The 18,240-nt window shown below is 58.2% G+C and overlaps 3 protein-coding genes across 4 annotated transcripts; 2 read left to right on the top strand and 1 right to left on the bottom strand.

The window, feature by feature from the left end:
• Positions 1–260: 260 nt before the first annotated feature.
• Positions 261–2,379, bottom strand: RNF208 (ring finger protein 208). The gene has a single exon (XM_007428962.3). It carries the CDS (start codon positions 1,877–1,879, stop codon positions 1,079–1,081), a length of 801 nt encoding a protein of 266 aa, XP_007429024.1. The 5' UTR covers positions 1,880–2,379; the 3' UTR covers positions 261–1,078.
• A 2,120-nt stretch (positions 2,380–4,499) lies between these two features.
• RNF224 (ring finger protein 224) lies at positions 4,500–17,347 on the top strand. Its single transcript, XM_088147260.1, has 4 exons — positions 4,500–4,766; positions 5,333–5,525; positions 6,898–7,048; positions 15,577–17,347. Exons 1-4 carry the CDS (start codon positions 4,500–4,502, stop codon positions 16,079–16,081), a joined length of 1,116 nt encoding a protein of 371 aa, XP_088003386.1. The 3' UTR covers positions 16,082–17,347.
• CYSRT1 (cysteine rich tail 1) lies at positions 7,921–15,570 on the top strand. Of its 2 annotated transcripts, none has more exons than XM_088146773.1 (2): positions 7,921–8,246; positions 10,777–15,570. In XM_088146773.1, exon 2 carries the CDS (start codon positions 10,896–10,898, stop codon positions 11,319–11,321), a length of 426 nt encoding a protein of 141 aa, XP_088002899.1. In that variant the 5' UTR covers positions 7,921–8,246; positions 10,777–10,895; the 3' UTR covers positions 11,322–15,570. The 2 variants fall into 2 exon arrangements, with proteins under 2 accessions (XP_088002899.1, XP_088002898.1); XM_088146772.1 differs by lacking the exon at positions 7,921–8,246 and adding an exon at positions 9,313–9,867.
• Positions 17,348–18,240: the final 893 nt, after the last annotated feature.

Below are 18,240 nucleotides of genomic sequence, written 5' to 3'. Positions count from 1 at the left end.
TGGGAAGGCCTTTTTCGTGAACTGAGAGGTCTTTATACACAGCGCTGTAATCGCGAGGTGGGACCTGGCTAGCAGTTGGAGAGTGACCCACACCCTGTTTGCTCCTGAAATGGCCCTAAATGGGAGAGACCGGGGTTCACCTTCCTTTTCCTAGGAGGAAGTTCAATGTCACAGGAGGGAAGATGCTGCCTGCCAGGTCTGTGAACTTCCATTGGTGTGGGTGCACCTTTCCTCTGGCCCAAAGGGACGCAACCCAAGGATCACCGCAATCTCAGTCCATTTTATTCAGCAGCAAGGGCCCAAACAAGATGCATTTCTGAAACAGTGGTGAGGAATGCATCCTCCAAAATGAGGATTTAAAATGTACATTTGTTTTCCGCTTCCGTTAAGAATTTGCATCGGGAAAACGGTGATTCTTTATGGAACTCCTATTTGCAACTGGACTTCAGTTGGCAGCACTGAGTGAATTTATAACACTTGGCCACAGAATCAGAAGCTTTGGCAAATAACTTAAAACCGGCGTCTGCATTGGCTTCCAGCACAGGCCCTGCCTGGCATCATTTATGTATTGTTCCAGGATCCTGCCTTGGCAATTCTTCTCCCAACAACCACCCTGTTCTCACCACTGGTACAAATGTAACCCACTGGGACTAAGCCGTGAGCTGAGAAGAACGAGATCAAACCCAACCCTTGAAGATCCAATCCCAGCATGGCTTGGGGTCCCTCAGATGCACAGAGGAAGGGGAGGCGAAGGGAAGGGGATGGCAGTGGTCTTCCTGATGGTTCTTCCAGCAGCCTGCAACTGGGAGCAAGCCTCCATGCCAGGTCTGACCCCAGGGTTACTTCCACAACGCATCTCTCCTCACAGCAGCAGCCATTCCATTCTAGCCACCAAAACACAAGGGGAGTCTGCAGCCAGGTAGTTTCCGATCCCAGAAAACCGACCGGGGGCTAGCCTGGTCCACCGTGGCGTCTCCCAGGGCCTGCGGAAGCCACACTGTTCTCTCTCGTACAGTCCCACTGCTGAGGCTGGCGAAAGACTTTGGGCAGACCGGGGGCAGGGTCGGAAACACGCAGCTTACATGATGGCACAAGAAGACAGCGGGTTCCGGATGTGGCAAGTGCAGGCTGCCCCACAGTACTGGCGGAAGGTCTGATAGCAGCCGCGGTCCGTCTCGCTGCTCCACTGCACCTGGTTGGCCGAGAGGGCTTCAGTTGGCAGCCTGTTGAGAATGCTGGTGTTCACTGCCAGGGCGGCCAGGCCGTAGTCAGTGAAGAGCACTGTCTCCCTCTTGCAGGTGGGGCAGGAAATGAACTTATACTTGGGGCAGGACTCGTAGAGGATCTGCAGGCATTCCTCGCACACCGAGTGCAGGCAGGAGAGGATGCGCGGGCGTTTGTTGGTGAAGTTGTACGTGTGGCCGCAGGTGGGGCATTCCAGTGGCTCGCAGGGAGTGGAAGGGTGCAGTACGTACTGGTTGACGATCACCTCGTCCGAGGTTGGCGTTTGGCGGTGGTAGCAGATGTCGGAGCTGCCCTTACGCTGCCCTTGGTACAGCCTCTCGCGCCGGGGCAAGGGCGGGGTCCGTGACAGCCCCAGGGACCCTGGATTGTTGTCTAAGGCTGGGATATCCCCGCAGGCCTGATTAACGATGATCTCGGATTCCGAAGGCCAGGCCCGCTTGGCAACCAGGGGAGGGTCCCGGCGGGGTGCCGGGACATAGCGTGACTGGGAGCTTTGCAGCTCCGAGAACTTTTCTGGGTGGATAATCTTCATGGCCTCCATTTTGATGATGACCTGCTGCCCTTTCAGACATGACATGAGGAGGCTCTTCACGTTCCTGTCCGTGGTTCTGGTTTCTCCAAAAGCGTCCTGCATGAGGCTAGAAGGTGCTTGCAGCGAGCCAGGCTTTGAACCGGGTGCGGACCATGAAGGGGTAGTGCTGGCGGAAGACGGCAGGGCAGACGCGCATCCCGGAGCGCGCTGCCAAGATGGCTCCTGCTGTCGTGCTGGTCGCGGCCTGGGCCGTCCACACTCTCTGTGCAAGGCAAGGGGTGAAGTTTCACGTCACTGGTCACGCAAGACTTTTGGAATTACGCTTGCAGATCCAGCTCTCTGGACCTCGTTCCTGGGAAGAGGGCTTCGCTGGCAGGGTTACGCGTCGCAGGCTGGCTGGGCAAGCAGCAAGGAAACGGACGTGGGGACAGCTCTGGCTGGCTAGTTGTCTTCCCGCCCCACGTGGCTAAGCCCACTCAGATGCAGAGGAGTTGAGCTGAAGCCGCATCTCCCACTGGAATGTGATTCGAGTGTCCGGTGCCAAGCCTGGAGCTCTCCCTCCCCCTGGGGCCTTGATTCCTGTTTACGTGTGAGGAGATCCTAACAACGCTCAAGAATGTGTTTTGCAAATTCCTGAGCTCTGACGTGCACCTCCCTCCGAGCTCTTTCCTGGAGATCAGGTCCCAGAAAAAAGGCCCCCGTGGGGCACGTCCTGCTCAGGTGCCAGGCAGTGGGTTTCCTCCGGGAGATCTGCCCCTTCTTCACGTGGAACTGGCTTGGCCTTTCAGCCCCTCTGGAAAACAAAGCAGAGCAGCTGAAACCATTCAACGGCATTTGAGGGTGCCTTGGCTTCCTCCCACCCCCCAGAGCAGCAGAATTGGTGCAATAAAAGTCAGCTCACAGGAGCAGCCTTTTCCTTCAAATACCGGTGCTCCAAAAGGCACTCAGAAACGGGGCCTCCTTTTAAAATCCCAGCAGTCCCATTCACCCATCTTCCCTGTACTGTGATGGGCTGCTCAACTCTTACTGGGGACTGCTGTTTTTTTTTCCATTTGTCTACTGAATTGTTCAGTGCCCTAATGCCTCTTTTTGGGGGGGGGGTATATTTACTTTTTGGGGGCTAGGAGCATTTTTATTCTCCTCTGCTTGCTGCTCTGAAGAAACAATACCACGTGGGAATGTTGGTCCCTCTTAGCTCAGCACTGATTGTCAGTGATTTTCCTACCCAGAGATAGCAGGGCACCCTCTCTGTGCCAAGCGCTTATCTGGGCTTCAGCTACCACCCCTCCATGGAGAGAGGTCTGAGGGGGCCTGTAGCTCTCGGCTGGGTCTGGTGCTCTGTAAGCCAATTTTCCATTTTTGAAACCTTGGCGGGGGGGGGGCGGTACGCAGGGTCCAGGCATCTGTGCGGAAGGATAAGCCAACTACCCCTGCAAGAGACCTTCCAGGCAGCTCGGTTTCCAAGGCCCTACGCCACAGGGGACGATCTTTGTTTCCAAACTCCCCTAAGAGCCACTGGTCCTTCTGCATTTGAGAGGCAGCAGCCTTCGCCTCTGCTCCGCGTCACAGCTCCTCTTGCTGTCAAGCCACAAGCCGACCACAGATGCAGTCACTTCCTCTTCTTGGGGGAACCTGGGAACTGCCGCTCTGTCAAGAATCTGGAAACTCCAGGAGGCTGAAGTTAGGCTGAAGACTGTCCTTCACAGTGGTGCTCTTCTCACGTTGAGGCAAGGGGTCTTGTGGAGGCCAGGAGTGGGAGATCCTTGCCTAAGAAACTAACCTAGGCTAAAAGGCTGGGGGGCTAGTGGTCTGTGGGACCACTTGTTTAAATCTCGTATGACTGGGACAAAGCCATGTCATGTTAGTGACTGGGACAAAGCTTGCCCACCACAGGCCAGGAGGCGTTGATGTGGGCCAACTTTTCAGGACGGAAGCTTGTGAGTCAGAGAGATTCTCGCTTCAGAAATCTTCATATTGTGACACAGCTGCACCAGTTCTGAGCTAAGAGGTGCCCACGGGCCTTTTAGGAGCCATGACCCAAGGGTGCCTTCTCAAGGGAGCCTAAAGGGGCCTCAGAAAGAATTGGTGCTGTGAGGGGAGAGCTCTAGTCCGCCTTTGGTCCCACTGAGTGGCTGAATCTGAGCACAGCCGGGAAAGCCTGTTTTGCAAAGGAAGAAGCCGAGGCTTGTGGTCAGGAGTGACCTGGAGAGAGGGGAGCTCTTATCTGCCCACCACTCAAGTTGAAAGATGCCTTCGGGCTACGGATAAGCTGTGCTGGCAAGAGCAGGATGCACTCGAGAGGGAGAACTGGACTGGCTGGCACCTCCAGTCTGCCACAAAGCTCACGTATCCTCATCGGCGGCTGCCGCCGCCTGAACAGCCCCTGGATGCTCAGAGGCCCTGCACCGTTCTGAGCAGAGGAATCGAGGCCAGTCCGTCCTGACCGTCAGGGTGCCTGTCACAGGAGCGCCCGCTGGGAGACCAACTCCAAAGGAGGCTGCTCCTGCTGGCCAAAGAACGCCCTCGCCTTTCTCTTCGGGCTCGCAGAAACTTTATTTCTGAGGGCGAGGGGCAAATGCTCTAATGCCGAAAAAGGCCGGGTGACGAAGGAACAAGCGTAGCGATACTGGAGGAGGAGTGGCATCTTTTAAGGGAGATGGCCTGGCCGATTCAGGCCAAGGTGGTTCTCCTCACTGCCCTGCTTGCAGAGGCCTAGAAGCCCATGGCCTGCTCCGTCTCCGGCAAGCCCCGCCAAGGCTGCTGCCCTTCACCCCAAGCCTTTGCGGGCTGGGCTGCTAGCAGGCCTCGCTACTCCAGTGCCCATGTCGCTTGGCCTGACGCGGATCCCCCCTCCGCCGGCCCGCCCCACATCCTCACCTCCAGCCGGTCCCTCCCGGCCGTCCAGGAGCCTCCCGGCGTCCTCCGTCGCCCTCCGCAGCCCGGCTGGCCGGCAGGCTGGAGCCGCTCCAGCTGTTCGGCCGCGGAGCAGGTGCGCGGGACGGTGGGCGCCGCGTCCGCCGCTGAGCCGGCGCGCCCCGGGCGCTCAGGTGCCGGGAGGGGGCGGAGGGGAAGCGCCCGGCCGGCGGGTCCGTCCTCCCGCCTCCTCCGCGCGGCGCGCAGCCGGCCGCTGCCTTGCCTAGCCTGGCGGCCCGGAGGCGGGGGAGGATGCTGAGCGGCTGCGCCCGGGCGCGAGTGGTACCCAGGAGAGGCCGCGGCGGCGGCGGCGGCGGCGGCGGCGGCGGCTGTGCCTCCCTCCTGCGGCGGGCGGGCCGAAGCCCGGAGAGGCGCGGGCGCGCGGAGGCCGTTCGCCGCCGGCCGATCGGGACGCCTCGCCTCGCCTCGCCTCGCCTCGCCGCCCTGCCGCTGCCGGGTCCCGGGGCGCCGCTCGCTCGCCGCCGCCGCCGCCTCGCTCCGTCCCCCTCTTTCCGCAGTGAGAGCACTGCAGTGATGCAGGCAGCCCCGCTCGGCTCGGCTCGGCTCGGCTCACGTTTCCCTCAATCAGCAGCCGCCGCCGCCGCCGCCGCCGGTCCGACCTCGCGGGCTGCGCTGCCTTAGCGCCCGCCCGCCGCTCTGCCAGCGCGCTGCGGAGAAGGCTCTGTCCGCAGGTCGCGCGGGGGGAAGAGCGAGCCTCCGCTCCGCCTTCCTCCGCCCGGCCCGGCCCGGCCCGGCCCGGCCCTCGCGAAGTCACCCTCCGAGGCGGAGGCGGCGGCGGCGGCGGCGGCAGCTTCAGCTTCCTTCCGGCTCCCGGGTGCGTCTTCTGTGGCTGCTGCTCCGGAGTTCCTTCCCTTGCGCGCTCGCACAAGAGCCCTGCGGGGTAGGCCGCTTGCGCCTGAAAGGGCAAGGCGGAGGCCGAGTGACCTCCAGCCCGGCTGCTCGAGGGGATTATCAGTTGGGCTGGGAAGCCAAGCCGGGAGGCCGATCCAAGTCCTCGGGCAGCTGCAAAGAGGGCAGGAATGCTGAGGTGCTGTGGATGAGACGAAGGCGCTCTGCACCAGCCCAGAGGCAGCTCCTTGATGCTGACATCTGCTGTGGCTCAGCTGGAGCCGAGACCGACCCACACCCCTTTTCCGAGCCCCCACCCCCCCACGCCGGCCATGCCAAACTGGCTTGACCAGCTCTCATGTCCCCACCCAGTGGAAGCAGGCAGCCCTGGAAAGGGACACCCGGCCCCCTCCTGACCCAGGCCAGGCGCCAGCCTCCCTTCTGCCGCCCCTGCGCCCCCAGTGCTCTTTCCAGTCCCCAGTTCACTGCGGCCGTCTTGCAGAGTTTCCATCTTGGCTGAGATAAGAAGGAGGCGCCCAGAGTCCCTTTTAATCCCCCACCTTTTCCGTGTTTGTAAACTGCTTGGAAAAATAAGTAATAAGACAATAATAAAAGTAGAGGGGTTTTTTTAGTACAGGGTGCAGGTGAATGTCTTGCCGAGCAGATTCCTCCTCTTTGGCTGTGCTGTGCCTTGCCAAAAGTTACTGAGGGCAGTGTGGGGAAAAATCCTTTTGCTCCTTGTGGGTCTGTACCCCACAAGTGTCAGAGGTCACCTGTTGAAATGGCAAGAAATCTGCCTTCACTGAGCACTGTCTCTTCAATGGAAACCGATGGAGGTTACTTTTTCAAGTTCAAAAAAGGAAAAAGTCCTCACGATTGTGGGATAACACAACTCCTTTTTGCTTCAGGACCTGAAGTGTGGTAATTGAGCTAACAATCTGAGAAACACCAATGACAGGCCACCTGCTGATTAGCCTGTACCTGCATCACACCTTTGCTGTCTGTGCTTCCCTTCAAGGAGATCATCAGAGCTTTTCTGGGAAATCTTGCACGTGGATCCCCCATCCTCTGCCCTCTTTCTTCCCCACAGCCCCTTCAGTTTACCCTAAGCTCTTTGCTGAGAAGGTCCACTCCATGGTCAATGTGATGTTCTGAACAGAGCATTAAAGTTGCACTGGGGAGCACTGGGTTCACATCTCCCCCCAGCCACCAAATGTTGACTTGAGAGCTTATGGGCCCTTCTGCAGACTGTTTTTGTGGGTCACCTGGCAGAACGATTTCCTTTTGTTAAGCGTTTTCTGGATCCTGTTCTGAAATGAAAAGTTGGTGCTTCATGTGGCTTTCGACTGTTTCTTCAGACAACCTAAAACACCTGGTGGAATCTCCTGCCTTTGAAGATGGCCCGAGTGGTCTGGCAAAGGGGCTGGCAAAAGAGGCGAGCGAGGAGGACCTTCGGCGCTGCCAGACTCGTTGGCTAAATGGCACCTTCAGTTCCGGGGGGAGCAGACTGTGAGTACCTAGTTCTGGGAGAAGCGGCGAAGGAGTTCCTGTCTCTCTGCCCCACTTGGGGAGTTTGGGAAAAGGTCGCTAAACTCATTGGCCAGCCCCAGCGGAAGAGGATGCTGAGAATTCGGCTCCCTCCCAGCGGAAGAGCACCTGCCCTTTTCCCGGGGTCTGGAGAGGGCCTGGCTCGGCATCCGTCCCCTTGTGCCTTTGTTGTGGACCTTTTCCTCATGCAAAGCTGCCTTCTTTCCCCAGCTGTTTGGTCTCCCTTAGCAGCCAACTGCCCCGTGCCCCACCCCAGTGAACACGGAGAGGGACTGGCAGCGATTCTGTCCGCGGGGGAGGAGGGGCGATGGGGGCTGGGGCCAGAGGGCTTCTCAGAAGCGCCCACAGAGGTTGCTGCTGGCAGGCAGACGCCATCTTCGAAGAGGTCCCTTTCCCTTGGACGGGAGGCCCGTTCTCTACCCTGCTTCAGCTGAGGGGAAGAGCCGCCCCGTCCGTAAATGACCGGTTATTTTTTCCTTCAAATAGTTCCAGTACCCTTAATCGTATGCAAATATGCACTGATGTCCTTGAAACTGATTGGATTAACCAAAATTGTGGGGGTCTGTGCAGGGTTAATTGGACCAGGGGACCCAGTCTTTTCAGCCAGAATCTTCTCCCTGCTTGCCTGGGGAGGCCACAGCCTAAGGAAACTTGCTCAGAGAGATACTGTGACTCGGTAGGATAGTAATGATAATGAAGATAACGATAATTGCTGATCCTGATAATGACTTGGACTGGGTCCTTGGCGAAGTATGAGTAAGAGGCAGCTCCGGGCAGGACGAGGGTGGAGCCCTCACCGCTGGGGGCGATAGCCACAGGGAGGGGGCCCTGGAGGCGGAAGTGCTTGTTCCAGGACAGGAAATCCTTGGTTTCTCCTCCAGCCGGACACTCGGTGGGTGGTCACAATGGCTGGCTCTGCGTTTCTCCTGGAGGGAGGGCAGGAGGGAGCTGGACCGGCCCAGAGCTCCGTGTCCTCCGCAGCTGAAGAGATAAGACCTTCCTTCATCTGAAGGCATCTACGAGGGCCGACGGAAAGTTTTACAAAAATAGAAAAGACTGTTAGTTGGGTTCTAGCGCTGGGCCTGACCAGACCCTTCGTGCCAAGCTGGGCCTGAGAGGCCTGGGTTCAGACCCCATCCTGGGCTCTCGGTGCTTGCAGGTGGCTGTTGGGAAGCACTCGTGAGAAATGGGGGAAGTTGCATTTTCTTTTCATTTTATTTACATACGTATTTATACAGACATGCGTATACGTATACTTTTTTGCTCTTTATAAAAAGTTTATAGCTTTCATGCAGTAGTTCAGGTTTTTTAAAATATGTCATTGTTTATACAGTAGTAAGATAGTCATATTATTTATACTTTACCTATAAGGTTATTTACGTGGTGTCTTTGGGGCAATATTAAGTGTAATACTCGTGGAACTTTGAAACATTGGGATGAATTGGGGGGGAGCAGGCTAGGACTAAGGGGAGGGCTGACCCCTAGTGGTGGCTCCTGGGAACAGCATTTGCTGCCCGCCAGGATCTTTCTCTCTTGCCCTGTTCTGTCCCTCGGGCAAAGGTGCCCAGGCAGCACCCCCTGCCCCCTGCCATGCCTTCTGCTCCTCCAGCCCGGCAGGAAGAAAGCCCTGAGTCGCCTTTGGCAGTGCCCCCGTCGAAGTGGTCTTTCCCCCTCAATCCAGCCTCAGGGTAGGAAAAGCGGCTCTCTGTTTGGGAACTGTGGCAGTGGGGACAGCAGAGGGTCAGCAAAGACCACGGTTTGGTGGCCCAGATCTCCTTCCCAGTTTAAGCACCCGGAGCGTTTCCTTTTAGGAAAAAAGTGCCTGAGGGGCAAGACATGGGAGTGGGTGAGCCGCGCCCCATAGATACGAAATCATGGCTGTGAAAGGGGCGTGTAGGTGGGCGGGCTTCTAAGCAGAGGCCCTGCTGCTCCCAGCACCACCATCTCCTGCACAGGGTCTGGGGGATGGGGGGTCCTCCTCTGCGGGTGTTTTCCTGGTGCAGAGGCCCAGAGGGGCTGCCCCCGTCCCTGTGCTGGACCCCGCTTGAAAACCGCTCTTTCCAGCCAGAGCTGGCAGAGGAATTCAGGGCTGCCGCCGGCTCCCCCCGCCCCTCAATTTGGAGGAGGCATCCTTCGAGCCGAGGGATCTTTCGCTGGCGCCGGAGCCGCTCCGATCGTTGGCAAGGCCCGGGCGGCGGGAGTCCCGGGTCTCCAGGGGGCACGGGGTTGGGGACGGCCGCCGGGAGCCGCTTTTTCCCGAGCTGGGCGTCTCGGGGCTCCGGGTGGTCGGGGGTCTGGGCGGGCTGCTTCGGGCGACCCTCAGAGTCCGCCTTGCACGAGCGCCGCCTTGAGGTTCGGGTGTTTGGCTTCCTCTTCACCTGGGAGGGCGAGTTGAAGTCGGTTTCAGGTAGCAGCAAGGGAGGGACCGCCCGGGCGGAGCGAACCGAGGCTTTCGCGGCGGAGCTGCCGCCGCTGCCGCCCCGCGTGTAACCAAAGGCTAGGCTGGGCGGGCAGGCGGCGGATTGACGCGTGGCTCCAGCGGGGCGGCCGAAGGTTTCCTGGGCGGCGCCGCTGCCTTTGAGGGCAGACGAGGAGGCTCCTCCGGGTGAATGTCGGCCTGTGGCCGCGGGGGGAGGGCGCAGGGCGGCCGGCGAGAAGGGCGCGCCCGCCGCGTCCCTCCCTGGCTAGAGGCGGAGCAGACCCGTTCGCAAAGAGAGGGCGAGCGTCGGCCGGGAGTGTGGCGGGTTGAGGGGACATCATCTTCCCCACAGCCCTGTGAGGTAGGTCAGGCGGGGCGCGCCGAAGCCGACTCTTCTCCCGAGGCAGCGACGGCACGGCTTGGGTCGGAGTGGGCACCGGGGTTGATGTTGACTCGGAGAAAGCACCAGGCTGGTGGCCAGGAGAGGCGCTGGGGTCCCCCTGGGTGCACCTGCCCGTCCCGAGGGATGCAGGTGGGACCCAAGGCGCTGGGCAGGCAGCACTGGGAAGCGGTTCCCCCGCCAGCCAGGCCCTTTTTGTTTTGGGACGGAGGTAGCTCTGAGTCTGAAGGACCTCCCTTGCCTTTTGTAGAAAGAGGTTCCACTGGTGCGGCTGTCCCCCCCCCACACACACACACAGGAGAAGCTTGGTGCCGAAGGGTCTTCCTGGACCCAAACGTGGCACCCAGGATTTCTCAAGAGAACCACAGTGCTGGAGACCCTTCTTTCGGACAAGGGTCACCAGGGGCTGGCCCCCCAGAAGGAAGAGCCAGGAGCCAGGGAAACAAGGTCTACTGGTTGAAATTCAGCCTGTTGAAAGTGGCTGACCAAATCCTGGTGCCTGGGTGGGAGAACGAGTGGCCCCTGGGCTGCCCCTCCGCTGCTTCCTCATTTTGACTTTCTCAGCCGTTTTGTGCTGCTGTCACCGGAGGTGTGGCCAGCTCTATGGTTTGGGCAGCTGTCCGGGCTCTGGAGGCGGCCCAGGCTGCAGTCCACAGGGTAGTTGCTGCTTTGGAAACGGGCTATGATCCAGCCTCCCCCCCACGCACACGCCCCTTTCTGGTGGGCTGCCAGCCTTCTCGTGTCCCTCCTCCAGAAGAAAGGGGATTGCTGGTTCCTTACTTTCTCTGTACGTTTAGCACAGCTAATATCATTTCTCGCTCAGCAGCACGGGGAAATTGCTGATGATAAAATCTCCTTTTTGTCTCCAAGTGTTGGTTCTTCGGTGACCAGACAAGAGAAGCAGCGGCTGGGCAGGTGGGGTGCACCCCAGGGTGGGGGGCCTGCTGTAGCTGCTGCCCTTCCACAGGCATCTGCCAGAGCAGGCAGCCATGGACCGTGGGCTCACCATCAAGAACCCGTATGCCAGCGTCACTGTTCCCCAGGCACAGCTGAAGGATGGCTTCCTGAGATATTACCTGGGGGATGACTTAACCTCGGACACCGTTCTCTTCAGTCCCAGCGTCTTACCCACGTACTCGGCGGCCCCAGAGAAGGGGGTGGCAGCAGTCCCAAGGCCACCTTCTCTGGCTTGGAATGGGCAGAAAGCCCAGGCGCAGGAGGAGTCGCAGGACAGGCCCGCTAACCCCTACGCCAGCCTCAAGATTCCCAGGGCGGACACTCCAGAGTCCTTCCATTGGAAAAGCCACGCAGGGGCAGCTCTGGACCCCAGCGGTGGCAGCTGCACCAGCTGTTGCTCGCCTTGCTGCCTCAGATGCTGCCCTTGCTGCAGGAAGCACTGCTGCGTTGTCTCCTAATCGCTCGAGGAGCAGCTGGAGACTGGGACGCGCCACCCTCACCTGTGCCCCCAGCAGGGCTGCTGGGACGTTTGCCTCCGACTTTGCGAGGGTGGCTGCTCCGCGATTTCTGGGAGGCCTGGTGGAGCCGCGAACCTTCTTCCCCCCCTCCCCCATTGAAGCAATACAGGAGGAGGATGGCCTTAACCAGATTTGATGGAGAGGAGCACGAAGCAAAGGAAAAGGGAAAGCGTTGCCCTGCAAAGATCAGGGTGGATCGACTCGGTACTTCTTGCTATTTAACTCCGAATCTGAACCGGAGCTGGCAGACAAATTCGCTCCTGTCTGTGAGGACTACGCAGGGCGGGGGGCAGGAAGGCTGCTTTGCCACAGCTGCGGTTCGGGCAGGAGCAGAAGCTGAAGCTGCCTCCGGCACCTGCGCCTCTTGCTGCCTCGCTCCGGAAGCGAAATCCCAGGACAGACTGAGTGACGAATAGGTAGAAGAAACACGGAGGCCGAGCGGGGGCTGCTGGTGGGCCTGGCGCTGGATTCTGGGAGGTGGGGGGAGGAAGCGGCTGTCGGCCGCCGGCTGGGTGGAAGGCAGTCCTTGCTCAGGGTGGGGCTCCTCGGCCTCTGCCCTGTGAGCAGAGGTGCGCGGAAGGTTCTCTGTAAACAGCAAGAGTAATAAAACTTGCCCTGGCTCAGCCGGTCTCTTTATGGCCCTCTGCCTCTCTCCTTCTCCATCCCGGAGTCTTTGCCCAGTTTTTCTGCATTCTGTGGAGGCTTTTCCATTTTCCTTATCTTACCCAAAGCAATCTGGCTTGTGACTTGCTTTGCGAGCCTTCCAAGGACACACGCTCCTAAGGTCGCCCCATGGGCGTTCCTTGGCGAGGCCCCAGCAGGGCGAGATTCCGTGTGTTGACGAGTGTCCCTTGCCAACCTTGCCCTGCCGCAGCTTCCTGCATGGGGCACCCTGCCTCTTTCTCTTCCACTCCCCCGATGGCCCCGCCTGGCCTCCTTTTCAGATTCCCTGGTAATGGAGGCATTGGCACCGGAGCGCACAGTAGCACACACCCTGTTGCTCAGCGGAGGCAGGGGGGGCTTTTGGGGCTGCTTCGTAAAGGCTGCCGTGTGAGAGCTGCCTGGCTGGCTTCTGGGGCCGGGAAAGCGGGCCCCCGCTCTGAGCCGAGGAGAGGAAACCAAATTAATTGCTGAGGCTGACTGGGCAGCACGCCCTGCTGGCTGATAATAAAATGCCCAAAGGAAAAATAAGAGGAATGGCATTGCTTTTGATTTCTGCATTTGGGGGTCCTGCAGGGGCTTTGTTGCCAAGGCAAGGGAGACTCGGCTTCCTTGGCTCCTGCTTGTAGCGGGCTAAGGGCAGGGCAGGGGTCTGGTGCGGCTGGAGCCGGAGGTTGCCAGTACCGGTAAGCCCCGGCCCACCTTCTTGCCACTCGGTCACTGCTTTCGTTGGCACTTCTGGGTTGGCACCCAGTGGAAATGAAGAGGCTGGTGCAAGCTGTCCAAAGCAGCGATGCCCTTGTGTTTCCTGAGCAAGGAGAAGCCTGGGAGAGTCACAGAAGCCATCATTCCAGCGCTGCAATGAGTGGCTGGTGCAGCGGGCGCTCTGCTGGTAGCCTCCCCTCTTAGTAGCTGGGTGAGCTCTGCCTCCTGTGTTCAGATGGCGCATCGGCCTGCGGGCCAGAAATGGGCCAGCTGCTTGCCTGCCTGCTCGATTCTCCAGCAAGTGTTGTCAGCAGGCAGGCAAGCAGCAGAAGGAAGCCACTAACCACCTTAATGGTTAGTTAACCCCCCCCCCGGTCTGACTCTCCTCCCTTTCCCGAGGCTCAGCCTCATGGGAACTGTGCTCCCTCCACTGAGCTCATTGAAACAGCCCTCCCTCCCGTGGCCTCTCTCTTTCTGTGAAGAGGAATGAGGAATGTGGTCAGACTGGTGCTTGCCCCACTGCTGTGTGTCCTTATGGGGAGGGGCTTTTTTGTGAAGAAACGGACAGCAAGCAAGTGCTTGCTCTGGGTCTGGCCTGCTCGTCTGTCTGCGTTTTTCCATCCGTCTTTCCTTGTTCAACCCCACTTCTTGACTTGCCACGAGTCTGCTTTGTAAACTGATGGTACCACTGAAAGGTAGAATTTCTATGCCCATGTGGGCGAGGCACTGTTCAGCTGGCATGTGACTTATTCTGCCCCTGATCTTAGTTACTCCAGGCCAGAATGCAGAGCAACGTGGCATAAAAGCATTTGTCAGCCACCGTTCAGGCGACACTTGGGAACAGCAGCCTCTGTTCAGCCCAGCCCCTCCGTTACCCTCATTGTGCGGCCCGACTTCCGGGGGGGGAGTGCCCCTGTTCGGAGTCACCTCCAAGAACGCTTTCTGAGAGCCAGTTATCAGGATTTGGCAATGGGAAAAGAAGGAACTTAAATGATGGGCAAAGCATCTGTTGGCTTATAACAGTTGTATTCTCTTGCTGCTTCCTTTCATTGTTCAGCCCATTTGGAAATTATGGGGATTTTCTGTATGAAAAATAGGTGGAACAGTGGTCCGATTCTGAACTTTTTAGAAATGCAGAATTGTTATTTAACTTTCTTATCTTTCTTTCACAAGGAAGTTTACAATAAATCCTTAATATGGCATACCAGAAAAGCTAGTAGATTGACAGTTAAGCCACCAATAAGAGGCTGAGTGGGATTTTTTAAAAAATCCAGTAAACGCCACCCAAAGAGGAGTATTGTTCCTCCAGAGGAAGAAATCCCAGGTATGGGGCTGCCAGTGAAAAGTCCCCCTCTAGGCCAGTGGCCAAGGTTGTGGTTCCAGGCCCAGGCCCAGGCCCAGGAGCAGCATAGCATCCCTGAGGCTATTCTGGATCGGTCTTCCCACTGAGCCCGGAGAAGAAACGTCCCCAGCGTACGAGGTGCAGCTCCACCGGCAGCCCAGGCCTCCCGAGGCACCCGGCCCTTGTTGCAAGCAGTCGGACCCAGGGCCGTTCTCCACGTTGGCAGGTTCACCTGGTGCGCCTCAGGAGAGCCCTGGGGCTGGGTCCAAGCAGCAGCCCCCCCCTTCCGTGCGCTGCTCTCCTTGCGGTCGGGAGGGGTAGAAGCCTTGGACTTAGTTCCAGGGTAGAAAAGTCTGTCTCTGGCGTTAGCAGAAGCCCACGCTGCAGAAGATAGCGAGCCGTGTGGAGGGGCAGGGACACAGAGGCCCTGATGTTCAGGAGTGACCACGGAGGGCTCCTGGGGCCCAGGAATATTTGAAATCCGAGGGATTGTTTCTCGTGCTAGTAGGACCTGAACGCTCCAGACATTTGTGCAGAAAGGTTGTTTCACTCTTGACATCCAGGGCAGTGTTGGAGAGATGAATGCTGGGCTCTGCTGGAGGAGACAGGCAGGGAGGGAGCATATTATTGCATTTCTGTGGCTATTGTCAGCCGTGACAACGGTAACTCTATCTTGTGAATTGGCCTCCTCATGGTAGATACAGTACCGCAACCGTGCCTGAAATGCGAACCTCATATAATTTAACAGAGTGAGAGGCTGCGTCCAGAAGCTGTCAGCCTCCATTTCTTTCTCTTGAGAAGAGTGAGGATGCAGCAAGAGCAGGAAATGTAAGTTTCCTCCCACAGAAATCGGCATGCTGATCGTGTAGCCACAGAGTCCTATCTGTTTTCCTCTCTTTTGCTTTGGATAAGGTGAACTCTTGCAAAGAGCCATGGCCTTGGGGCAATTCACAGGAGACAGCCACATCCCACTTGCGAGCTCTCCATTTGAGGTGCTGAGGTTTTCATCTAATTCTTCCTTGTTTTCCCCTTGAACTAAGCCTCTTAAGTAAGTTGCTTGGTCAGCTTGCTGTCTGTCCCCTGCTCTCAAGGGGTCAGTTTTGCTGGCCAACTTTGTGTCAGAATCTACAGAGCCAATTGTAGATAGTGCTGCATAGGATCCACCAATGCAAAGGAATAAGGCAGCCATCTAAAACCTTTAATTCCTTTGCCAGCAACCTAACTGTTGGTCCCGATCACGATGCGGCTGGAAAGCGGTAGCCTTCTTCCTTCACTTTAGGTCAGGGCCTCAGAGTCAGGATCAGGAGAAGAATTGGGAGTTTCAGACTGAGATGCACTCGGAGCGTTGAAAGGTCAGCCCCGAGCTCCCTGCCTTCTGCCACAGGCGTATCCGATACAGCAGACAGACCGAGCCCCCCGGAGCTGCAGTCCAATAGCCGGTCCGCATCTGGCACCGAATGACCCTTCTCTTTGGTTCATCCCCTCTAGGATTCCTCTGACTTCGGGGCCTGAGAGCGGTGAGGTTGCCAGGCTCCGCCCGGAGGCTGTCGTCCCCAGTCCCAGCAGCCACAAAATCGAGTGCATCATCTGTTACTGCTGCTATGACCTCTCTGCCCACCTCCCTCGCCGCCTCTACTGTGGCCACACGTTTTGCCAGGCCTGTATCCGGCGCCTTAATATGGTGGCCAACGAGCAGTGGTGGGTCCCGTGCCCACAGTGCCGCCAAAACACCCCCACCCCACGCGGAGGGGTGACGATGCTTGATTTGGACCTCATGGCCTTCCTAGCGGTCAAGTCAGAGAAGGAGCCTCCGCGGCAGGGAGGTAGACTGGAGCCGGAGCCCTTCTCCAAGGAGAAGCCGGTCATCATGGAGCAACCCGCCGGCATGCGCCAGGAGACTCTGCCTGAGCCCCAGCCTTGTTTTCCCCAGAACAGCTGCTGCCGCTGCGACCCCCCTCTTTGCTGTGGGACCGCAGCAGATTTTCAGAGCTGAATTAGCTTTCCTGTATCTCATAATGCAGAAGTGCAGTGTTGGTCCATTGCTGCCCTTGGCATCCCAGGGTTTTCTGGAAATGTCTCCATCTTAGCTGCCTCTTGCAGGACTTCCCTGTGCGATGGTCTTCCACCACAGCCTCCTGACCTGCCCAGGGCCGTGGATAAGCCCTCTGGGGCCCAAAGCCTGCGCCAGCTCTTGGGTGCCTGCTTGGCGATGGGCGCTGCTATCGACCGTAGCCGGCTGGTCCGACGCCCGGGCTGCGCTCTTAGCCAGGCGTCTCGTTTTGTTCTCGGTCGCGCCTCCTGGGCTTCCCTCGGGAGCTGAGAGTTCTGCTGCCGGGAGCGTGATCCGCACGGTGACCCTGATCTGCGAGCCCTTTCGGAACGGATCCCGGGGGTCGGTCTCTTCATCTAGTCTCTTTCACTCAGTTGGATATCGTCACAGGCTGGCTCTAGAGAAGCCCTGCTCCTGGAATGGCCGCCATCTCTACGGGGGAGGGAGGGTCCCGCGTGCTCTTGTCCCCCTTTGTTTTCCTCCCCGATTCCGTCTTGTCTTTTTGCCGCGTGTAGCGGTATAACGGCACAGCCTTAGTCCTCCTCTGTTTTCCATTTTAGGGAACGTGCTTTGGTTGTGACTTCATTGGGGGGCTGAACTCCAGCAGGCTAGCACTCGCTGGCTCCGCAAGTTTTGTAAAAGACGCATTTTCTTACCCCCGTGTATTTATTTTTTAAACTAGTGTCTTCAGTGGAACTAAAATATCTTTCTGACAAAGGTTCACAAGTGAAAGAATATCGTACTACTATGCTGCTGTAATGGTAATATTAAAAAGCTTTTCTGGTATGTTTTATATCATAATTAGAAGAAAAGTGTTAACATGGATGATCTGCAGAGGTGCTAATTTCATGAGGAGCCAGTACTGGACAGTAAATTTTGATTGTCGAATCTGAGGTACCCAAATGCTTCCCAGACACTTGGTAAAAATATTGTTTTGTTTAATAGCGTGGTTCTCATCTTCGTCCCCTTGATCTCATTCGTTCAGTTGGTACAAGTGAAAACACTGAATTTAGCCCATCTTGGGATGTTTGAATGACAAGCAGCGGGTGTCGTATCTAATCATGCAATGATCCAAAAGGTTTGACTGCTTTTGCTTTCCTGATGTACCATTACTTGATGTGTCAAGTCATATTTTAGACCGAGATGCTTTGATTGTCTTTAATTAAAAGTCACAAACCTGTCTTCGCAAATCTGCTCATGACTTCTCCCTGCCTCGGTATGTATTGATTTTTTCTTTATAAGCGGCTGCCACCATAAAATAAAGCAGGCGAATGCTCGCTCAGTACGCCTAAAAGGCAGCGAACCTTAAGGAGCGGGGGCAAGCAGGAAGCCCCAGAGAAAGCTGAAACCAGAGTGGGAAGCGGGTTCGGGACAACCTCTCTGGAGAGGTCAGCTCATTTCGGGGTTGCGCCCCCGTTTTGCCACCGGCTGGTGCTCCCCAGAGGGGGCGGGCCGAGAAGGGTCTCTGCAGACGGGGAGACCTCGGAGACCCGAGCGGGGTTTCAGGCATCTGGCCCCTGTGGCTCTTGCTCGCGGCTCGCGGCCCAGGCGAGGAGGAGGCCGGGGCCTCCGAGCGTGTCGCGAGGTGGCTCGTCCCCTTCGCCCGGGCTGAGGAGAAGTGCCGCTGCGGCCCCGCCGCGCTGTCCCTCATCCTGGCCAGCGCCTTCTTTCCCCGAGCAGAAGGGCGACGTCCACGCCCGGAGGCTTCTGGGGGAAGCTCTGGCGCGTCCTTCGCTGCGCTGGCCCCGTTTCCGAGGCCTAGCGGGGACGCCTCGCCAGAGGAGCCTGCCTCGAGTTAGGGGGCGAAGGCGCCTCTTGAAGGCCTCGGGCCAGGTCGCGAGGAAGGAGGAGCGGCTAGCCCGCTCTGAGAGCCGGGGAGAAGCGACGCTGTCGCCAGGCCGACCCGTGGGCGGAGGTGACCGTGGGCGCCGGGGAGAGGCCCAGCTCGGTGGCGGAGGAGGGCCTCCGCCGGGCGGGGGCGCGGGGGGTCGTCTGACCCCACGGGGCAGCAGCTCCCCTTAATTCGTGGTAGCCAGATCTGGGGGGGTCCCGTCAAGGCCCGCAAAGGGGGCTGGGCAAGGTGAAGGAGGCAAGAGCCACAC

The sequence above is a fragment of the Python bivittatus genome, unplaced genomic scaffold (genome assembly GCF_059951505.1).
Source record: "Python bivittatus isolate LINGU-HERP-01145 unplaced genomic scaffold, Pbiv_v1 ctg000160_np1212, whole genome shotgun sequence".
Taxonomy (NCBI): domain Eukaryota; kingdom Metazoa; phylum Chordata; class Lepidosauria; order Squamata; family Pythonidae; genus Python; species Python bivittatus.
This window is presented reverse-complemented; position numbering and strand designations above follow the sequence as displayed.

Bases quoted from the DNA above. Each gene is read 5' to 3' on its own strand.
- RNF208 (XM_007428962.3), bottom strand. From the start codon at position 1,879: ATGCAGGACGCTTTTGGAGAAACCAGAACCACGGACAGGAACGTGAAG.
- RNF224 (XM_088147260.1), top strand. From the start codon at position 4,500: ATGGCCTGCTCCGTCTCCGGCAAGCCCCGCCAAGGCTGCTGCCCTTCA. The intron at 4,767-5,332 runs GTGCGCGGGACG...GCGCTGCCTTAG, and splicing joins GCTGTTCGGCCGCGGAGCAG to CGCCCGCCCGCCGCTCTGCC. The intron at 5,526-6,897 runs GTGCGTCTTCTG...CTGTTTCTTCAG, and splicing joins AGCTTCCTTCCGGCTCCCGG to ACAACCTAAAACACCTGGTG.
- CYSRT1 (XM_088146773.1), top strand. From the start codon at position 10,896: ATGGACCGTGGGCTCACCATCAAGAACCCGTATGCCAGCGTCACTGTT.